Source organism: Oryctolagus cuniculus, chromosome 5, assembly GCF_051225735.1.
Source record: "Oryctolagus cuniculus isolate XC-2025 breed Fujian yellow rabbit chromosome 5, ASM5122573v1, whole genome shotgun sequence".
NCBI classification, from domain to species: domain Eukaryota; kingdom Metazoa; phylum Chordata; class Mammalia; order Lagomorpha; family Leporidae; genus Oryctolagus; species Oryctolagus cuniculus.
Genome location: NC_142871.1, coordinates 56,865,121 through 56,882,047, shown reverse-complemented (window position 1 = coordinate 56,882,047; position 16,927 = coordinate 56,865,121). Strand labels below are relative to the sequence as shown.

Below are 16,927 nucleotides of genomic sequence, written 5' to 3'. Positions count from 1 at the left end.
TGCCGGCGCCGCAAGGCGGAGGATTAGCCTAGTGAGCCGTGGCGCCGGCCCAAATAAATAAATCTTTTATAAAAAAAAAGAAGCAAGTGGAAAACAGGCTGGGAACTTAACAGTTCCATTGCAAGGGAGGCAGCCCTACTCAGCCTCTTTCTAGGCAGAGCTGTCCCTGTCCTCTGTCCAATGGCTCATGAAGGCTGGCTGATACCCTTTTCCCTTTGAAGACCCAAAAAAGTCTCATTACATTTCAGCGCAATCTCATCTGCCCTGCCTGGTCAGCATCTCAGCACAGTGAGCACTTCGGGAATGCATGAGTTCAGAGATCTCTGCTTTGGATGAAGCAGCAGACTGATTAAAACATACACATACCCAGGTAGATGCGCATTCCTTGGAAAGAAGCCCTCTAATCCCTGAAGAAAGTTTTTGTGCTGTATTCATACTGCCACTAAGGCAGCATATCTAACGACTTATGGTTAAATGTCCTCAGCATTTATATAGCTGTAAGTCATTCATGGATATAAAGAGGGACCAAAAAAAAAAAAAAAAAGAAAAGAAAAAGTTAAGTCAATTATCTTGATAGCCATTTATGAGACTCAGCACTGGGCAGGTGCTATGGGTCATGTGGTTCATTTACCTCCTGGCTGGGATAGACAGAGGCAGTGCCATGGACATGGTGGGTACTGATATATGGGCACTAGTGACTTCTTTGTAATGTCCCTTTGTACAGGATGAAGAAACATAGGCTGTCTAGTAAGGAGATTGCTTAGAATATCTGACTTAAAGAGAGTGCCATCACATGGAGACCTGTAACGTCAGCCTTAGAAACTCAGAGTTTAGTCCTGTCTTACTCAACGTTTGGTATCAGTGCCCTAAGTGAAGATAACAGAGCCTCTTGATCAGCTTAGTGTAAAGCTCTTGGGCTCTGGGTGTGAAACTGCTTTGACATAAGCCAGGGACTTAAATTCGCCAAGTTTTGTTTTCTCACAAGAAGAGAAGAACAGTGTCGACATTATAGTTACTTTGAAGACAAAGGGAGGTAAATGTTAGTAGTAAGTGCACGCCTTGTAACACAAAGTATGTTCTAAAGAACAAATCTGCCAAGGACACAGAGAGGAAGCCTAGCTAATGTAGTTTAAGGCAAGACAAAGATATAAAATGATCCCACATACTGGAATGAAGAATGAAATAAATAACAATTTAAAAATATTAAGAGCTTGTTAAGTTGTTTATAAGTTTCACGAAGGCCAGTCCATTTTTATCTTACTTATCAGTAACATCTATTATAGATTTTGGCAGATAATAGTGTCTTAGTCTGTTTTGCTCGTTATAACAGAATGCCACAAACTGCAAAATTTATTGTCACAGTCTGGAGGCTGGGAAGTGTAGGATAAAGGCACTGACATCTGGTGTGGGCCTTCTAAGTTGCATTATGGCCTGATAGAAGGTGGAGGGGCAAGAGCAGACCAACAATGTGTACTCAACATGGTAGAAATGTGTATTCAAGGCCATATACAGGAAGCTGCTAAAACTAGCTAATGCTGCTTCAAATCATTAAGTTGTTATATAACAATGTTAAGAATAACAGCGTAAGGGAATAAAAAATATATAGAAGGAAAAGAACTACTCAGAATCCATGTACAAGCAATTACTCCCTTAATATTCTTAAGGACAGCGTCCCTTACTGCTCTCTAAACTGGGTCTACAGTGACAGAGCTAAAATGATTGCTTAGAGACTGCCAGACCATATCCAGGGACTCCTTCATAGCTTGTACAATCTGCAGGCCTTTACAAAGTGGCAAATAAGAGAGTTATATAAGTAGAAGAGAGTTCAATTATTTGAACAGTCCCGTGTATGTCCCATGGGTTTCTGTTAGATTTGAAAGTTGCTCCTATTGTGGCTCCAAGTAGCCAACCATATAAAATATTCGAAAACATACAGCCATTGTGGGCCAAAAACTCACACATTTTCAACGCAATGGCTACTGTTCTACTCAGTACAGAAAATATGCTCTCAAAATTTAGATTTCCTTTAAATTTGTTTAGTGCAAAGCAAACAGTACTTCATCTCACTTCAACTCAGTGGTTCATAAACCCTCTGCTACATTAACATTTTTACTCAACAGAGGCTGGTTCTATTCCACTCGATGGTCAATAAATATACATCATGTGAACTATACATCAGTCCACTAAGCAGAAATACTTGTAGAACAATATCTCATGGAAGTAATGATACATCATGATACAGGTTGACTGTAATTGTGCTAAGTTTTAAATCTGAAAACAGCACAAATCCTGGGATATAGGTTACATAAAATTATTAAGGTATCTATAGTACATATATAAACATACATGTAAATATCATAAAATGTTCACAATAAAAATTGTTCAAATTTCTCTATAACCAACATAGAGACATGAGTCTAAAGAGAGCAAACCTTTTTCAAATCAATAACAAGGAATTTCTAAAATTTATATGTATATCATTTTTTAAAGATTTCACTGTAAGATTTTATCTCTATCACAATGCTACTAAACAGCACCCTATATGGTTCTAATAAAAATACCCACCATGCAGATATGGACACTTATCACCTCTTTTAAGAGCAGAGCCCACACCTAGAGTTTATATGCTTAGAAATCCATATACTTTACTAGATAGAAACAGCCAAAGCAAAGATCCTAAGACAAACTGATACAAGTAACAGCTTCTAGTAATAACTGAGTGGAAACTGAAGTATGTTTGTTTTAAACACCTCAGATTGAAATGTTAGAACTGAAAGGGAACATACAGATCATCCCTAGGACAGATCCCCAACTCCAAAGGCCTTCAAGAGCCTATGAGATCACACCAACTCAAGGATAGAAGCTGAAACAGGATCTGCAGCTAAATGGGAGTGTATGTGTCTCAAACACACACAAAACAAAAATAAGAGTTCTGACTCATAATTAGCAAATGGATCACCTGATTTTAAAGTCTGATCAATCTTAACCACATTGTTGTACAGACAGATGGATGGAAGCCCAGCCAGAATGACTTCCCCAATATCGCACAACCAGCTAGATTCACAGCTGTGTATTACTTCACTTGTTTAGCAAATATTTAAGCAGTTACTATGTACCAGGCATCACTATACACTAGACAAAAGGAAGGCAACACATTCAGAAGTAGCTCCCATCTGTACAGGATTCCAGCTTAGCAGGAGGCAATAAAACAAGTAAGCACTTACAGAAGGTGAGGGAGTCTGTGTGATGATGAGGAAGTTCAAGGTTCTGTGGGAACACATTGCAGGAGCACTGTAGCATCTATATGTAAGCAAAGTGAGGAGAGGAGAAAAAGCCAGATTTGAACACTGCAGAGACAAAAGGGAACCGGGCTGTGTGGAAAAGAGGCTTTCAGGACTTCTGTAACATACTGAAGTTGGTCCACTCTTTCTCTCACATTATACTCTAAGCATTTATCCATTTCTTTTTTTTTAATATTTATTCATTTATTTGAAAGTCAGAGTTACACAGAGACAGGAGAGGCAGAGAGAGGAGAGAGATCTTCCATCCGATGGTTCACTCCCCAATTGGCCGCAACGGCTGGAACTGCGCCGATCCGAAGCCAGGAGCCAAAAACTTCTTCCGGGTCTCCCACGTGGGTGCAGAGGCCCAAGGACTTGGGCCATCTTCCACTGCTCTCCCAGGCCATAGCAGAGAGCTGGATTGGAAGAGAAGCAGCCGGGACTAGAACCGGCGCTCATATGGGACGCCGGCACTTCAGGCCAGGGCATTAACCTGCTGAGCCACAGTGCCGGCCCCAGCATTTATCCATTTCTTTTTTTTTTTTTTTTTTTTTTTTTTGACAGGCAGAGTGGACAGTGAGAGAGAGAGAGACAGAGAGAAAGGTCTTCCTTTGCCGTTGCCGTTGGTTCACCCTCCAATGGCCGCCGCGGCCGGCGCGCTGCGGCTGGCGCACCACGCTGATCTGATGGCAGGAGCCAGGAGCCAGGTGCTTTTCCTGGTCTCCCATGGGGTGCAGGGCCCAAGGAGGACTTTCTCTTGCAGCTCTAAAACTACTGTAGGAATCTACTGAGTGTTTTTATGGACAAAGCAATGCACTAGATGTGCAAGTGAGCTTGGGTAGTGATTTGCTTTAAAGACTCATAGTTCCAGAGGGCATCCATACTCCCTCTCCCTCCCCCTCCCCCTCCCCCCTCCCTCTCTCTCTCTATATATATATTTATATATGTGTGTTTATATGCACACACATATACTAGAAGATAGTATGTTCATCTTAAAAAATAGTGACAGCATCATCCAAATTCCCAAACGAATAACTATAATAGGATGTAGTAACTAGAATATCACCTTTAACTTTTCCATGAATTATCTTTCCTCAAAAAGAAATTCATGCAATTGTTTTAAAAAGTCCTGCCTTCAGGCTGGCGCCGTGGCTCACTTGGTTAATCCTCCAACTGCGGCACCAGCATCCCATATGGGTGCCAGGTTCTAGTCCTGGTTGCTCCTCTTCCAGTCCAGCTCTCTGCTGTAGCCTGGGAAGGCAGTGGAGGATGGCCCAAGTACTTGGGCCCCTGCACCCACGTGGGAGATCAGGAAGAAGCGCCTGGCTCCTGGCTTCGGATCAGTGCAACGCCAGCCGTAGCGGCCATTTGGGGGGTGAACCAACAGAAGGAAGACCTTTCTCTCTATCTCTCTCACTGTCTATAACTCTACCTGTCAAATTAAAAAAATAAAAAATAAAACATCCTGTCTCCATGTGATGGTAATATCTTCTGCCCCCATCCCACGATATGATTGTTATAAATATTGGTATATTTGTAGCATTTGAAAATAATTGAGAATGCTTTAATTAATGCTTGAATTTCAATGAATTAAACAAAAAAAGATTGATAGAGGTAATTTCCTCACTACTAGAAGATATAATTTATTCTTACAAGAGAAAAAAGTTTATTTAGAAATTTATGAATCATCATGCCTTCTGTTTCAGATATGCATATCTAGAGCCTTTCACATTCTTGACTACATTTAATTTTGTCTGAAATATACAATAGAGGCTGGCACTGTAGCAAAGTAGGTTCATCCTCCACCTGTGGCGCCAGCATCCCATATGGCCGCTGGTTCTAGTCCTAGCTGCTCCTCTTCCAGTCCAGCTCTCTGCTGTGGCCTGGGAAAGCAGTAGAAAATGGCCCAAGTGCTTGGGTTCCTGTACCTGCATGGGGGATCTGGAAGAGGCTCCTGGCTCTGGGCTTCGGATTTGCGCAGTTCTGGCCATTGCGGCCATTTGGGGAGTGAACCAACAAAAGGAAGACCTCTCTCTCTGTCTCTTCCTCTCACTGTCTGTAACTCTACTTCTCAAATAGATAAATAAAATATCTTAAGAAAAATACACAACAATAAAGAAGGTTCATCAGAATTTGTTTTGACTTTTTTCACAGAAATACTAATTCTGTAACAACAAAATCACTGACATCTGACATGTAAGTCACTAACTGTATGGCATACGCTGCTCTTATTAACTTAACCCATAGTACCTCACTTAGTACTCACAACTCTTCAGGGGAAGTGAGATGGTTTTTACCATTTAACAGATGATAATACAAATATAGAAATGTGATATCGGGTTGGGCATCTGGTGCAGCAGTTAAGACACTACCTAGGAGGCTGACATCCTGTATTGGAGTGCCTGGGTTCAAGTCCTGGCTCTTCTCCCAGTGTCAGCTTTCTAGTACTGAAGACCATGGAAGTTAGCAGTTACACTTCAAGTAGTTGGGCCCCTGCATCCTACATAGGAGACCAGGATTGAACTCCTGGTTCCCGGCTTCAGTCTGGCCCAGACTTGGATGTTGTGGGCATTTATGGAGTGAATCAGAGGATGAGAGACCAATCTCTCACCCTCTCTCCCTTCTACAAGCATTCTCTCTCTCAAAGAAAGAAAGAAAGAAAGAGGAGGGGAGGGGAGTGCTTTAAAAAAAAACCCCACATTATAAATTGCCAAATTCATTTAGCTAACAAGTGGTAAACTAAAGATTCAACCTAGGGATATACAGTCTTTTTTAAACATACTTTTTTTTTTTTTTTTTCGCATCCATGTACTAATACACAAAAGTCCCCCTCATGCCTTCTAATTATGATTTTTCTTCCACACCGGGGGAGCCAGTATCCAAATTTTTTTCAAAAAAATTTATTTGAGATGGAGAGAGCACAAGAGGAAAAGAGAGAGAAAAAAATAAAAACAGGTAGAAAGAAAGAGAGAGAGGGCTACCATCTGCTGGTTCACTTCCTAAATGCCAGCGAAGGCAGAGGACAGAAGCCTGGGGCCAGAATGCAATCAGGTGTCCTACGTGGGTGGCAGGAACCCAACTACTGTTTAGCTTTCACCAATGAGTTTCAGGGAATTTGGAATCAGGAGTCAGGGCCAGGGATTGAACCCAGGCATTCCAATGCAGGATATGGGTATATTAACCAGCACCTTAACCATCAGGCTAAATGCTTGTGCCCAAAACTTAACTATTAAAATATATTTTGATTTTTAATTGACACCATAGTTGTTTAAATTTTTGGGGTGTAGTGTAACATTTCAATACATGAATATATTGTTTAAGGATCAAATCAATCCTTGACTGGCATATCTGTCAGAGCACACAGACTCTTAGGCTCTATTAGTAACACTATCCAGCAACTTAATTTAGAAAAGGGATGAGATTGAATTTTCTAGTGATTATGCCCCTTGTAGGTGATCAAAATACAGTCACTAGTTAAATATACCAAGAATAACTAGAAATATGTAGTACAACAATGAAATCTGTGCATGACATAAAGAAGAAAATGCAAGTTTTGAGCTCTTTACCTGCTCAGTGTCAGTGATCATTAGAAGGTAACTGATCACTGAAAAATGAACTTCTGAGTATATTATTCCCTCTTCCATGGCTGATATCAGAAAAATGGTCCTTGCCTATTGGTGAAGATAGTCTCAAAATGCAGCAAAAGAAAAAACTGTGGATGTCTGAAAAACTAACAGTTAAAATGTAAAATGGCTTAATACATAACAGTATTTTAGGCAGACTTCAAGTGGATCTATAGCCATGACACCAAAACATAGGTAACAAAGGGATAAACAGATAAACTGGACTTCATCAAAATTAAAAACTATTTGTTTCAAAGGACAGAAGAGAAAACATATATGCAAAACATGTATCTGAAAACAAATTTGTATATGTAGGGGCCAGCACTGTGGTGTAGCGGGTAAAGCCTCCACCTGCAGTGCCAGCACCCCATATGGGCGCCGGTTCGAGTTCCAGCTGCTCCACTTCCAATCCAGCTCTCTGTTATGACATGGGAAAGCAGTAGGAAAATGACCAAGTCCTTTGGTCCCTGCACTGCACAGGCATGGGAGACCCAGAAGAAGCTCCTGGTCCTGGCTTCGGATCGGCACAACTTCAGCCATTGCGGCCAACTGAAGAGTAAACCAGCAGATGGAAGACCTCTCTCTCTCTCTCTGCCTCTCCTCTGTGTAACTCTCTCAAATAAATAAATACATTTTTTAAAAAAATATATATATGTAAAGGATATTTTAAATATATAAACCAGAATTTTTAAAATGGGCTAAGGAATTGAGTAAATATTTCATGAAAAAATACATACAAGTGGCCAGTAAGCACATAAAACAATGTTTAACATCATTAGTAATTAGATACATGTAACTCCAAACCAGAGTGAGATACTACTTTACCAACACTGGAATGCCTAAAACAAAAAAGACAGACTACAACAAGTCTTGGGAAGGATGCAGAGAAATTGGAATCCTCATTTATTACTGGTGAGGTTATAAAATGACACAATTATTTTGGAAAACAGTTTGCCAATTCTTCATAAAACATGGTTCCCATTATTCAGCAGTTCTACTTCTAGGTACATACCCACGAGAAATGAAAACATCACCACATACAAACTTGTTTATGAATATTCATAATAGCAATATCCATAATAGTAGAAAATATAAACTTGAATACCAAACAGATAAATAAAATATGGTATTTACACATAATGGGATGTTATTCAGCAATACAAAGAAGAACGAATTGCTAATGCTTCAAACATTATGCTCAAAGAAGCAGATCCCAAAATACCTCATATTATTTTATTCTATTTGTATTAAATGTTCAAAATAGGCAAATCTTTAGAGACAGAGTATAGACCGGTAGTTGTCTAGAGCTGGTGGGTTAGGGAAAAGGAGGCTTCACAGTGACTAATGAGTATCTCTGTTTTTTTGCAGGAGTGAAGAAAATGTTCTAAGGTTAGATTGTTGTCCTGGTTGCAGAAATCTGTGAGAAACAACTTCTGAACTGCACACTTCACATGGGGAGTTCTACAATATGATAAGTATCTCTCAGTAAAGCTGTTTAAAAATAATAAGCAAGTTTCTTCCAAAGTTGATTCTGCGTAACCACCTCTTTATCTTGGTAATCTCATTTTAGCATGATATTTATAAACATAAGCCATTTTTGCATCTTTATTATTTTGCCATGAAAAGTTAGCTTATTTCTAAAAGCCATGCACAGGACACACTAGCATCCTCTGTGAGGTTAAAGTGCTGTACAGTGATGGGGAAACAATGCCCTCATAATCTACTATCAAAAACCTACGGTTTTAGCTTGACATGAGTCAATCCTGAACAAGGCATACATAATTCAAGAAGCTTCATATCCAGTAGAAATAATGTCTAGGTTTAGCGTGGTATTCTAGATATTGGTATACACTTAAGGCACCTACTTGTATGTCCCAAAAAATTCCTAAGAGTCTGCCTATCCTGTCAACACCAGAGCTCCCCACCCCACACTCTTTCCCACATATGATAAACTGTTGCTTCTTTGTTTCTCCACCTGGCGTTGAATCCTTGATCTAAACTCAACTTCAGAGATACTGATGCTCTCCTTAGCACTTATCATCCCTCTCCAAAGGGACTGGACACATGGACAAGCCCTCAGCTGCTTCATCAGGTTGTTTTCAGAACGCACAGCTCTGCCATGTGCAGTATCTGTTCATCACCACCACTTAAATATGCCTGCCAAATTTATAAGAATGGAAAACAACCAAAGACTTGGAAGAAACCTTTATAGGAAAAAAAGAGCCTCCTGGTAATTGAACATTGATTTCCAGCGTTAAAATTACAGCATGTATTCATTAGATCTGTGTTGGCTTTCAAAATCATTGATGACTCACTCTGTTTGCTTTCCAAGCTGCAAATCATATTGTCTGCTGTTCTTTTCTTCAAGATTTGCAAATATTTAAAGTTACTCAGAAAGGTGTTAAATTCTTCTTGCCAAACTGACATGCTACAAATTATACTACCCAGGAGGTATTCATTTTATGTGTAATAGCTTTGTATACCCTTAAATACATTTGTTTAGTTCAACCAGGTCATGAGAAGGACAGAAAAATCACTCATTTCAATCAACATAACCTTCAAAAACCAGAATCAAGGTAATAGTAATCTAGATTTGTTGAAAGCCACAGAAAATTATTATTTCATGATCAATGGAATATGGCAGCACATGTGAAGTACTAAGGGAGGGCCATGTATAAGTTTATTAATGATAGAGTTTACCTATGGCTATATCTAAGCACATAAGCAAAATTAAACTATCAATCACCTACTACTTAAGGAAAACCTAGGACAATGATTCAGATATATAGACCTGAGTTTAAAAGAAGATGTCTGGAAAGCAATATGGAATAATGAAAACTCTTAATGAAAATTTCAAGAAGCAGAAATTTGGTACAAAATATTTATCCTGAAAGAAAAAATTTATTTCACTTTATGGGTAAGCTTCAAGCATCAATCAATATCCACTAAGAATTAGGGAACAGGGCCAGTGCTGCGGTATAGTAAGTTAAGCCTCCATCTGTGACACTAGCATCCCAAATGGACACCAGTTTGTGTCCTGGTTGCTCCTCTTTGATTCTGTTCTCTGCCTATGGCCTGGGAAAGCAGTGGAAGATGAGCCCCCTGCACCTGCATGGGAGGCCAAAAAGTAGTTCCTAGTTCCTGGCTTTGGATTGGCCCAGATCTGGCTTTTGGGGCCATTTGGGGAGTGAACTAGTGGATGGAAGACCTTCTCTCTGTCTCTCTCTCTGTCTGTCCTCTCTGCCTTCTCTGTAGCTTTGCCTCTTAGATAGATAGATAGATACATACATACATACATACATACATATATACATACATACATATCTTAGAATTAGTGAACAAAAGGTTTTTCCACTTTCCTCCCTCTTCTTATTTCATTCCTCTAGGATCCTGAGTGGACATCTTCAGTCCTCCAGATTCTTTATCTCTTGTAAATCACCTACTTCTTTACTCACAGTTTAAACAGATTAAGCCAATCAGCTGTCAGTTGAGAGTGACAATGTCACAATCTGAATATGAATGAACAACCTTGAGGTTACTGCTGAAGTGAAGTTTGCCTACATTTAAAATGCTATTAGCTTGTCTCATATAACTTAAACTGTGCTGTTATTCCTGAGGAATTCTTGAGAACAATTTTGCTCCTGTAAATAGAGTGCTTTAAATTATTCAAAAAGTGTTCTGTTTGTTTAAGCCAACTGACTCAATAATACTACTTTTCTAAATATATCACTTTCTTAATTCTAACTTCTAAAAAAAAAAAAAAAAAAGCTGGCAGGTAGAATGCAGTTTCTGTATCAGGGAGTCACCAGGTTTTATCCAGTGTTGCCTCAATTCTACCAAAGCTTTCAACACTGGTCTTTATAAATATCTGAAATGGACTTTGAAGCCCTTACTGAGAGTATTTCAAGGTTCCTATATGTTTTTAGTGATTCTTTTTTTTTTTTTTTTTTTTTTTTTTGACAGGCAGAGTGGACAGTGAGAGAGAGAGACAGAGAGAGAAAGGTCTTCCTTTTGCCGTTGGTTCACCCTCCAATGGCCGCCGCTGCAGCCGGCGCACCGCGCTGATCCGATGGCAGGAGCCAGGATCCAGGTGCTTTTCCTGGTCTCCCATGGGGTGCAGGGCCCAAGCACCTGGGCCATCCTCCACTGCACTCCCTGGCCATAGCAGAGAGCTGGCCTGGAAGAGGGGCAACCGGGACAGAATCCGGCGCCCCGACCGGGACTAGAACCCGGTGTGCCGGCGCCGCAAGGTGGAGGATTAGCCTATTGAGCCACGGCGCCGGCCTTGTTTTTAGTGATTCTAACATAAGCTGGTTAATGCATCGAAGTCCTAGATCCTTATGCCTCCCACTCCTCAAAAACTTACCCCATTCTATCTTCATTGATTTCCTATTGCTGTAAAGCCTCACCATGTTAAGAAGCACTAGTTTCACAGAACAGAAGAAGGAACTTTGCAGAGAGAAGAAAGTATTCAAGCAGAACTACTTTTCTTGCAGGGGACCTCCTCACCTTGGTCCTCATCAGTATATATTACATCCTCCCAGGGGAACAAATGTCCTAATGAATTTGGATTAAGAGAGTTGCTTCAAAGTTGGATGTGCTTATCTTTAGCTTACCCATAATACTGTTCACTTAAGAGTGTTCATGAAATACGAACAATAATAACACATACCATTATTTATAAAATACCTACAAATAATCTAGCAACTCTAACTACTGAGACTATGCCCATCTCTTAAGAATTAAGATGTGGTTTTTCCATATGAAGGCTTCAAGACGACAAGCAATGACAACTTTTACTACAAAAAAAGTACATGTCATTGAGGGAGTTTTGATAAAACCACAAAGATGACTGTCAACAGTAGGGTTGTGGCTCCATGTGGACCTCAGAGAAGAAAAGAAATAAATCATGCAGGACTTAGTCACTGCTTCCATATGCACAGTCATCTCCCTGTAACTGATACAACTGTCTCAGTGATAAATACAGTAAATTATAAGTATTTCTGATGGACCTACTCAATTACCAATTACTCCAAAGTCAGTGAGAAGAAAGAATAACATCTACTCCAGCTATTTAAATGGAAGCAGCTGGAGGAAAAAAATTGCTTTCACAACACATATTAAGAATTCATGATGTTTTCTTAAACGTCTACTTTAATGTAAACATAACCTAACTAAATATATTAGGCACAGACCTTATAATGGCTCTAGAAAAAACTTCCATTTTCTTTATAGGGTTACTGCAGAAATAAAGCAGTAGGATTCTCACAAAGCTTGGTGTTGTACATATCAAGTGCTGTGATCTTAGAAATCACACATTTTCATGTAAATTCTTAATGCCTCTATAATATACATTTATCTAAAATAAAAGCTCCCTCTAGTGGCTAAAGAAGCTTTATTTTAGATTTGAATAGCCTCCTCCACACAATCTTCATGGATTATATCATGAATTTGCAAACTGGTCTCAAAAGTTTTTGTTTATGTAGGTTATTTCTATTAACCATATTAGAACTTTAAATTTATTTTAAATATTAATTCATTTAACAAAATCAAGAATGAACTCATTACATATTAACATAAATAACACTGAGATAAAAATTACCTTCAAAACCAAAAAAAAATTGTGAGAAGAGGTATAGTGTTTTGTATTTTTTAAAGATTTATTTATTTAACTTGAAAGGCAAAATTACAGACAATGAGAGGGAGAGACAGAGAGAGAGGTCTTCCATCTGCTGGCTCACTCCCCCAAATGGCCACAACACCTGGAGCTGGGAGGATCCAAAGCCAGGAATCAGGAATTTCTTCTGGTTTCCCACATGAACACAGGGGTCCAAGCACTTGGGTCATCTTCTATTGCTTTCCCAGGCCATCAGCATGGAGCTGGATTGGAAGTGGAGCAGCCAGGACTCAAACTGGCACCCATATGGGATGCCGGCACTGGAGGCAGAGGTTTAACCTACTATGCCACAATGCCAGCCCCTCTGTTTTGTATTTTTTTTAAATGCTTTAATGTCAACCTTAATACAAGATGGGTAAGTCTAATAAGTGCTTCAATATTTAATCTATTGCAATATGTTATTTCGGTTGACATACACACATATTTTTCACATTCAATGGATCTTTTAACAAGCATAAATTTTAGTATCATGTACTATTCATTTGGAAAATATTACAAATGAGTTTTCCAGATTTTTCAATTGTTAATACATTTTATTGTCAAAAATTATATAAACTAAAATCTCCACCTATCTCATAAGAAAAATATTTACATATTGTGAAGTTGTCACACTAATTGACATACGTAAGTTTTCTAGTATTTCTACCTGAAAGTCTGAATATTGTCTTTGGAAAAAATACTATCAGTTGAATATTGGGCCTTGAAGTAAGGCTCATTTTTATTCATTCATAAGATAATGTCTGTGAAATACTCAAGTACGAATGACAGTAGTTTGTCAGTAATTTTTCCATGTAAACATTTTGTTACATGAAAACGTAGATAGTTCAGCTAGCAACTCAATCTACTTGAGCTTTTCCTCAAGACCACCATCATACTAGATTATTAGCGGAAGAGCTTTATGTGTAATTCTGACTTCATCACAGAGATTATGAAATGTTGAGAATCTCACAAATGTTGAGAATTGATTTAATTAATTCTTACTGCTTCACTGAAGACACTGCTAAAGAAAGCTATCTTCTCCTCTTCTCCCATTGTGAATGCATGGCAGTGAAGGACACAGTCAGTTTGGTGCCACTGCCTTGATTCTTGTTAAGCCACTAGCAGTTTTAAAACTCAACACTTATTCTGGAACAATGAATGCAAATGTCAATATAATGAAAAAAAGAGAAAAAAAAATGCATCTTAGTAATCACATGGGAACACATAACAGTTCCTAGAGAATTTCAGGACTCTATGGACTACACTTTGAAGACTAGGGTTAAAGTAATGCATTGGATTATAATGATGAACTAACATATCTCAGGTTGGTTTCTTGAATTAACTAACAGACATAAACACTAACTCAGAGAGTCCAAGTAGCTTATCCAAGGCCACACAGATATCCTGCGACTCTTCCTGCATTCTGTTTCCATGAAAGTGCTTTAAATTTTAAGATCTTAGCCCAACAACATTTTTTAAATAATTGTGGATAGGAAATGTTCATCAAACTTTATGTTCCCTTTAAGCGTCCATACTTAACTTTAGCATGTTTTTTTATTCATTCATGAACTCTTTAACCTGCTGCACCACAGTGCCAGCCTCAACGTTCTCAACTTCTGAGAGTTATGAAAGAGATATAGATGGGAGTGGTCCCCTAGACATAGGTGCAGTTGCTATGAAAATATCTACATTTGAGTATGCAAGTTAAATGAAAGTATACTGAGTACTCTGAAACCAGGAATCTAATGAATTTTATAAATTGATAAATGCAGTAAAGTTGACCTATTCCTATTCCTCACTTAGGTAGAAGCCTCAATCACCAAGAGAAGCCCCAAATATTAAGGAATACACATCAGAACACAAGACTGCTTCTTTGCATTCAGTTTAACATCTCCTTAGCCCTGCCGAAACTGTTCTGACTTCCACAAGTATAGAAAGTAGCAGCAACTGGTCAGGGCTTAGGAGGGAACAACACACAAAGACCTACAGTAGCAAGAGCAGCATGAACACCTTATATTTCTGTCTAGCAAGGACTCCCAAGTCATCATCTGAAAAAAAAAAAAAGGTAGATTGGACTTTCTTTATTGTTGATACAGAAAGTCCAGTGCCAGATGTTGTAGGCACTGAGAAGAAATTCCAAACTTTGAATCTAAAACATTTATTATACCACAGCCAGTGCTGGGATAGTTACTTGGTCCTTACCATTACACTGGTTGTTCAATAACATAAAAATAATTTGTTTCAGTTATGAGAATAGCTTATGCTACATTTGAAGCATGTGCATAACAACTGCCCTTGAATCTTTTTCTTCCAAGATAACTTATTGAAAATTACATAGGGATTTCTAAAAAACTATAATAAAACTCATTTTTAAAACTATTCTTATTTTTAATGCCTAAGAATTTTACTGTATTAAAATTTAATACAGGAGGCCAGCACAGCAGTGTAGCCAATAAAAGCACCACCCGCAGTGCTAGCATCCTATACGGATGCGATTTGTGTCCTGGCTGCTCCACTTCCAATCCAGATCTCTGCTATGGCCTGGGAAAGGAGTAGAAGATGGCCCAAGTCCTTGGGCCCCTGCACCAGCATGGGAGACCCATAAAAATCTCCTGGCTCCTGGCTTCGGATCAGCTCAGCTCTGGCTGTTACAGTCATTTGGGGAATGAACCAGCGGGTGGAAGACCTCTCTCTCACTTTCTTTCTGCCTCTGCCTCTCTATAACTCTGCCTTTTTAATAAATAAATAAATCTTACCAAAAAAAAAAAAAAAACGAATACAGAATCTAGGATAGAAATGAGATTCATTGATGTGTGTCTAAAGTACGTTTTCAGAGAATAATGATAAAAAATAATTTTGCTATTGAAGCCTGCAATTTCTACTTTGACTTAGCTCTTTGTAAAGAAAGGGGTAGAAAAAATTTTCATTAAAATTTAAAAAGCAGATGAATTGGCATTTACTTCTGGTGAAATGTGATTTGCTTTCCTTTAATAGATTATAAAATACTGCTAAACAATATATTAAGAAAATCTGGAATATTACCACTTTAATTAATACCAATGTGAGATGAATTCACATTTCTTCTCAAAGATATTCTTATTTACTGGTTTTGTATTTCTTTGGATGGAAATGGGAGTTTTGACTATGCCAATATATGTAATTTTGCTGGAACTTCTAATATAGTACTTACTCAAACTGTACTCAAGACTGATGCTATAAAAATTTAATCAGTTGTAAAATGAATACTTCAGAAAATAGATAAAACAATTTGAGAAGAAAAATGTTAGACATTGACATTGTTCACTGAGAGACAGTAAGTGAACATTCTTTGTCGTAAGAAAAAGGTATAAAAATAATCAGAAGTATATTAAAATTTTTAAGTTGAAAATTTATATACTACTAAGTACATGAATATTTTAAGGAAAAACTGAAACTTTAAGAAGTCTCTGTAGAGTATAAGTCTCTTAAACTTAACATTCTTGTCCTTATTTGACTCACCTACATAGAAATAGTCCCAGTTTAACACTAACTAGGCAGCTCATGGAACATTAAAGTACAAGCATAGTAAATAACAGCTCTTTCACTGTTGACTTAAAACTACAGATTGAAATGCCTCAGACCTTATGAATGGTCACTTTACCTGATCCCGGGAGAAGACGAAAAAGAGAGTGAACAAATAGGTTGATGAAGTTATTCTCCTGGTGTTTGCCTGCATGCCAGTAAAACCTGGAATTGTCCAGACACTCCTGATTCCCAGGGGTAAGAGCCAAATGTTGTTGATGACCATGTGATCTCAGAGTCCAGTGAGTGTGAAACAAGAGAAGGATGATGTTCCCTTCAGAGTAGACCATAGCCAGAAGGCAAAAATGAGAATTATCTCCAAAAGCAATGGTTCTTCACCTGCAGTGAATATCACCCTTACATGGTGGCTACCAACACAGAATACAGAATGCCACCCCTAGAGATTCTGATTTATAAGAGGTAGATGACTTTTTACAAGTAACCTGGGAGATGCTAGTGCAGGCGGTTTATTTTACCATACCGTAAGAAATCTTTTCACAGCATAAACACACAAACACATACACTCATTCACTGGAGAAATACAGTACACAAAAAGGTGGTGTGCTTCAAATAACTGAAACTGCTAAGATACTTAAAGTATATGTAGGGGCCCGCACTGTGGCACAGTGGGTAAAGCTGCTGCCTGCAGTACCAGCATCCCATATAGGTTCTGGTTCAAGTCCCAGCTGCTTCACTTCCAATGCAGCGCTCAGCTATGGCGTGGGAAAGCAGTAGAAGATGGCCCAAGTCCTCGGGCCCCTGCACCCATGTGGGAGACCCACAAGAAGCTCCTGGCTCCTGGCTTC

At 38.8% G+C, this 16,927-nt stretch overlaps 1 protein-coding gene across 1 annotated transcript in view; it reads right to left on the bottom strand.

Annotated features, from left to right (window-relative positions):
* Positions 1-16,927, bottom strand: part of LOC127493249 (uncharacterized) — a 158,201-nt gene that overhangs the window by 102,458 nt on the left and 38,816 nt on the right. Inside the window, exon 3 of the mRNA XM_089333530.1 lies at positions 3,225-3,300. Within this exon, the coding sequence (XP_089189656.1) occupies positions 3,260-3,300 (41 nt within the window). The 3' untranslated portion in view covers positions 3,225-3,259. The remainder of the gene's footprint in view (positions 1-3,224; positions 3,301-16,927) is intronic.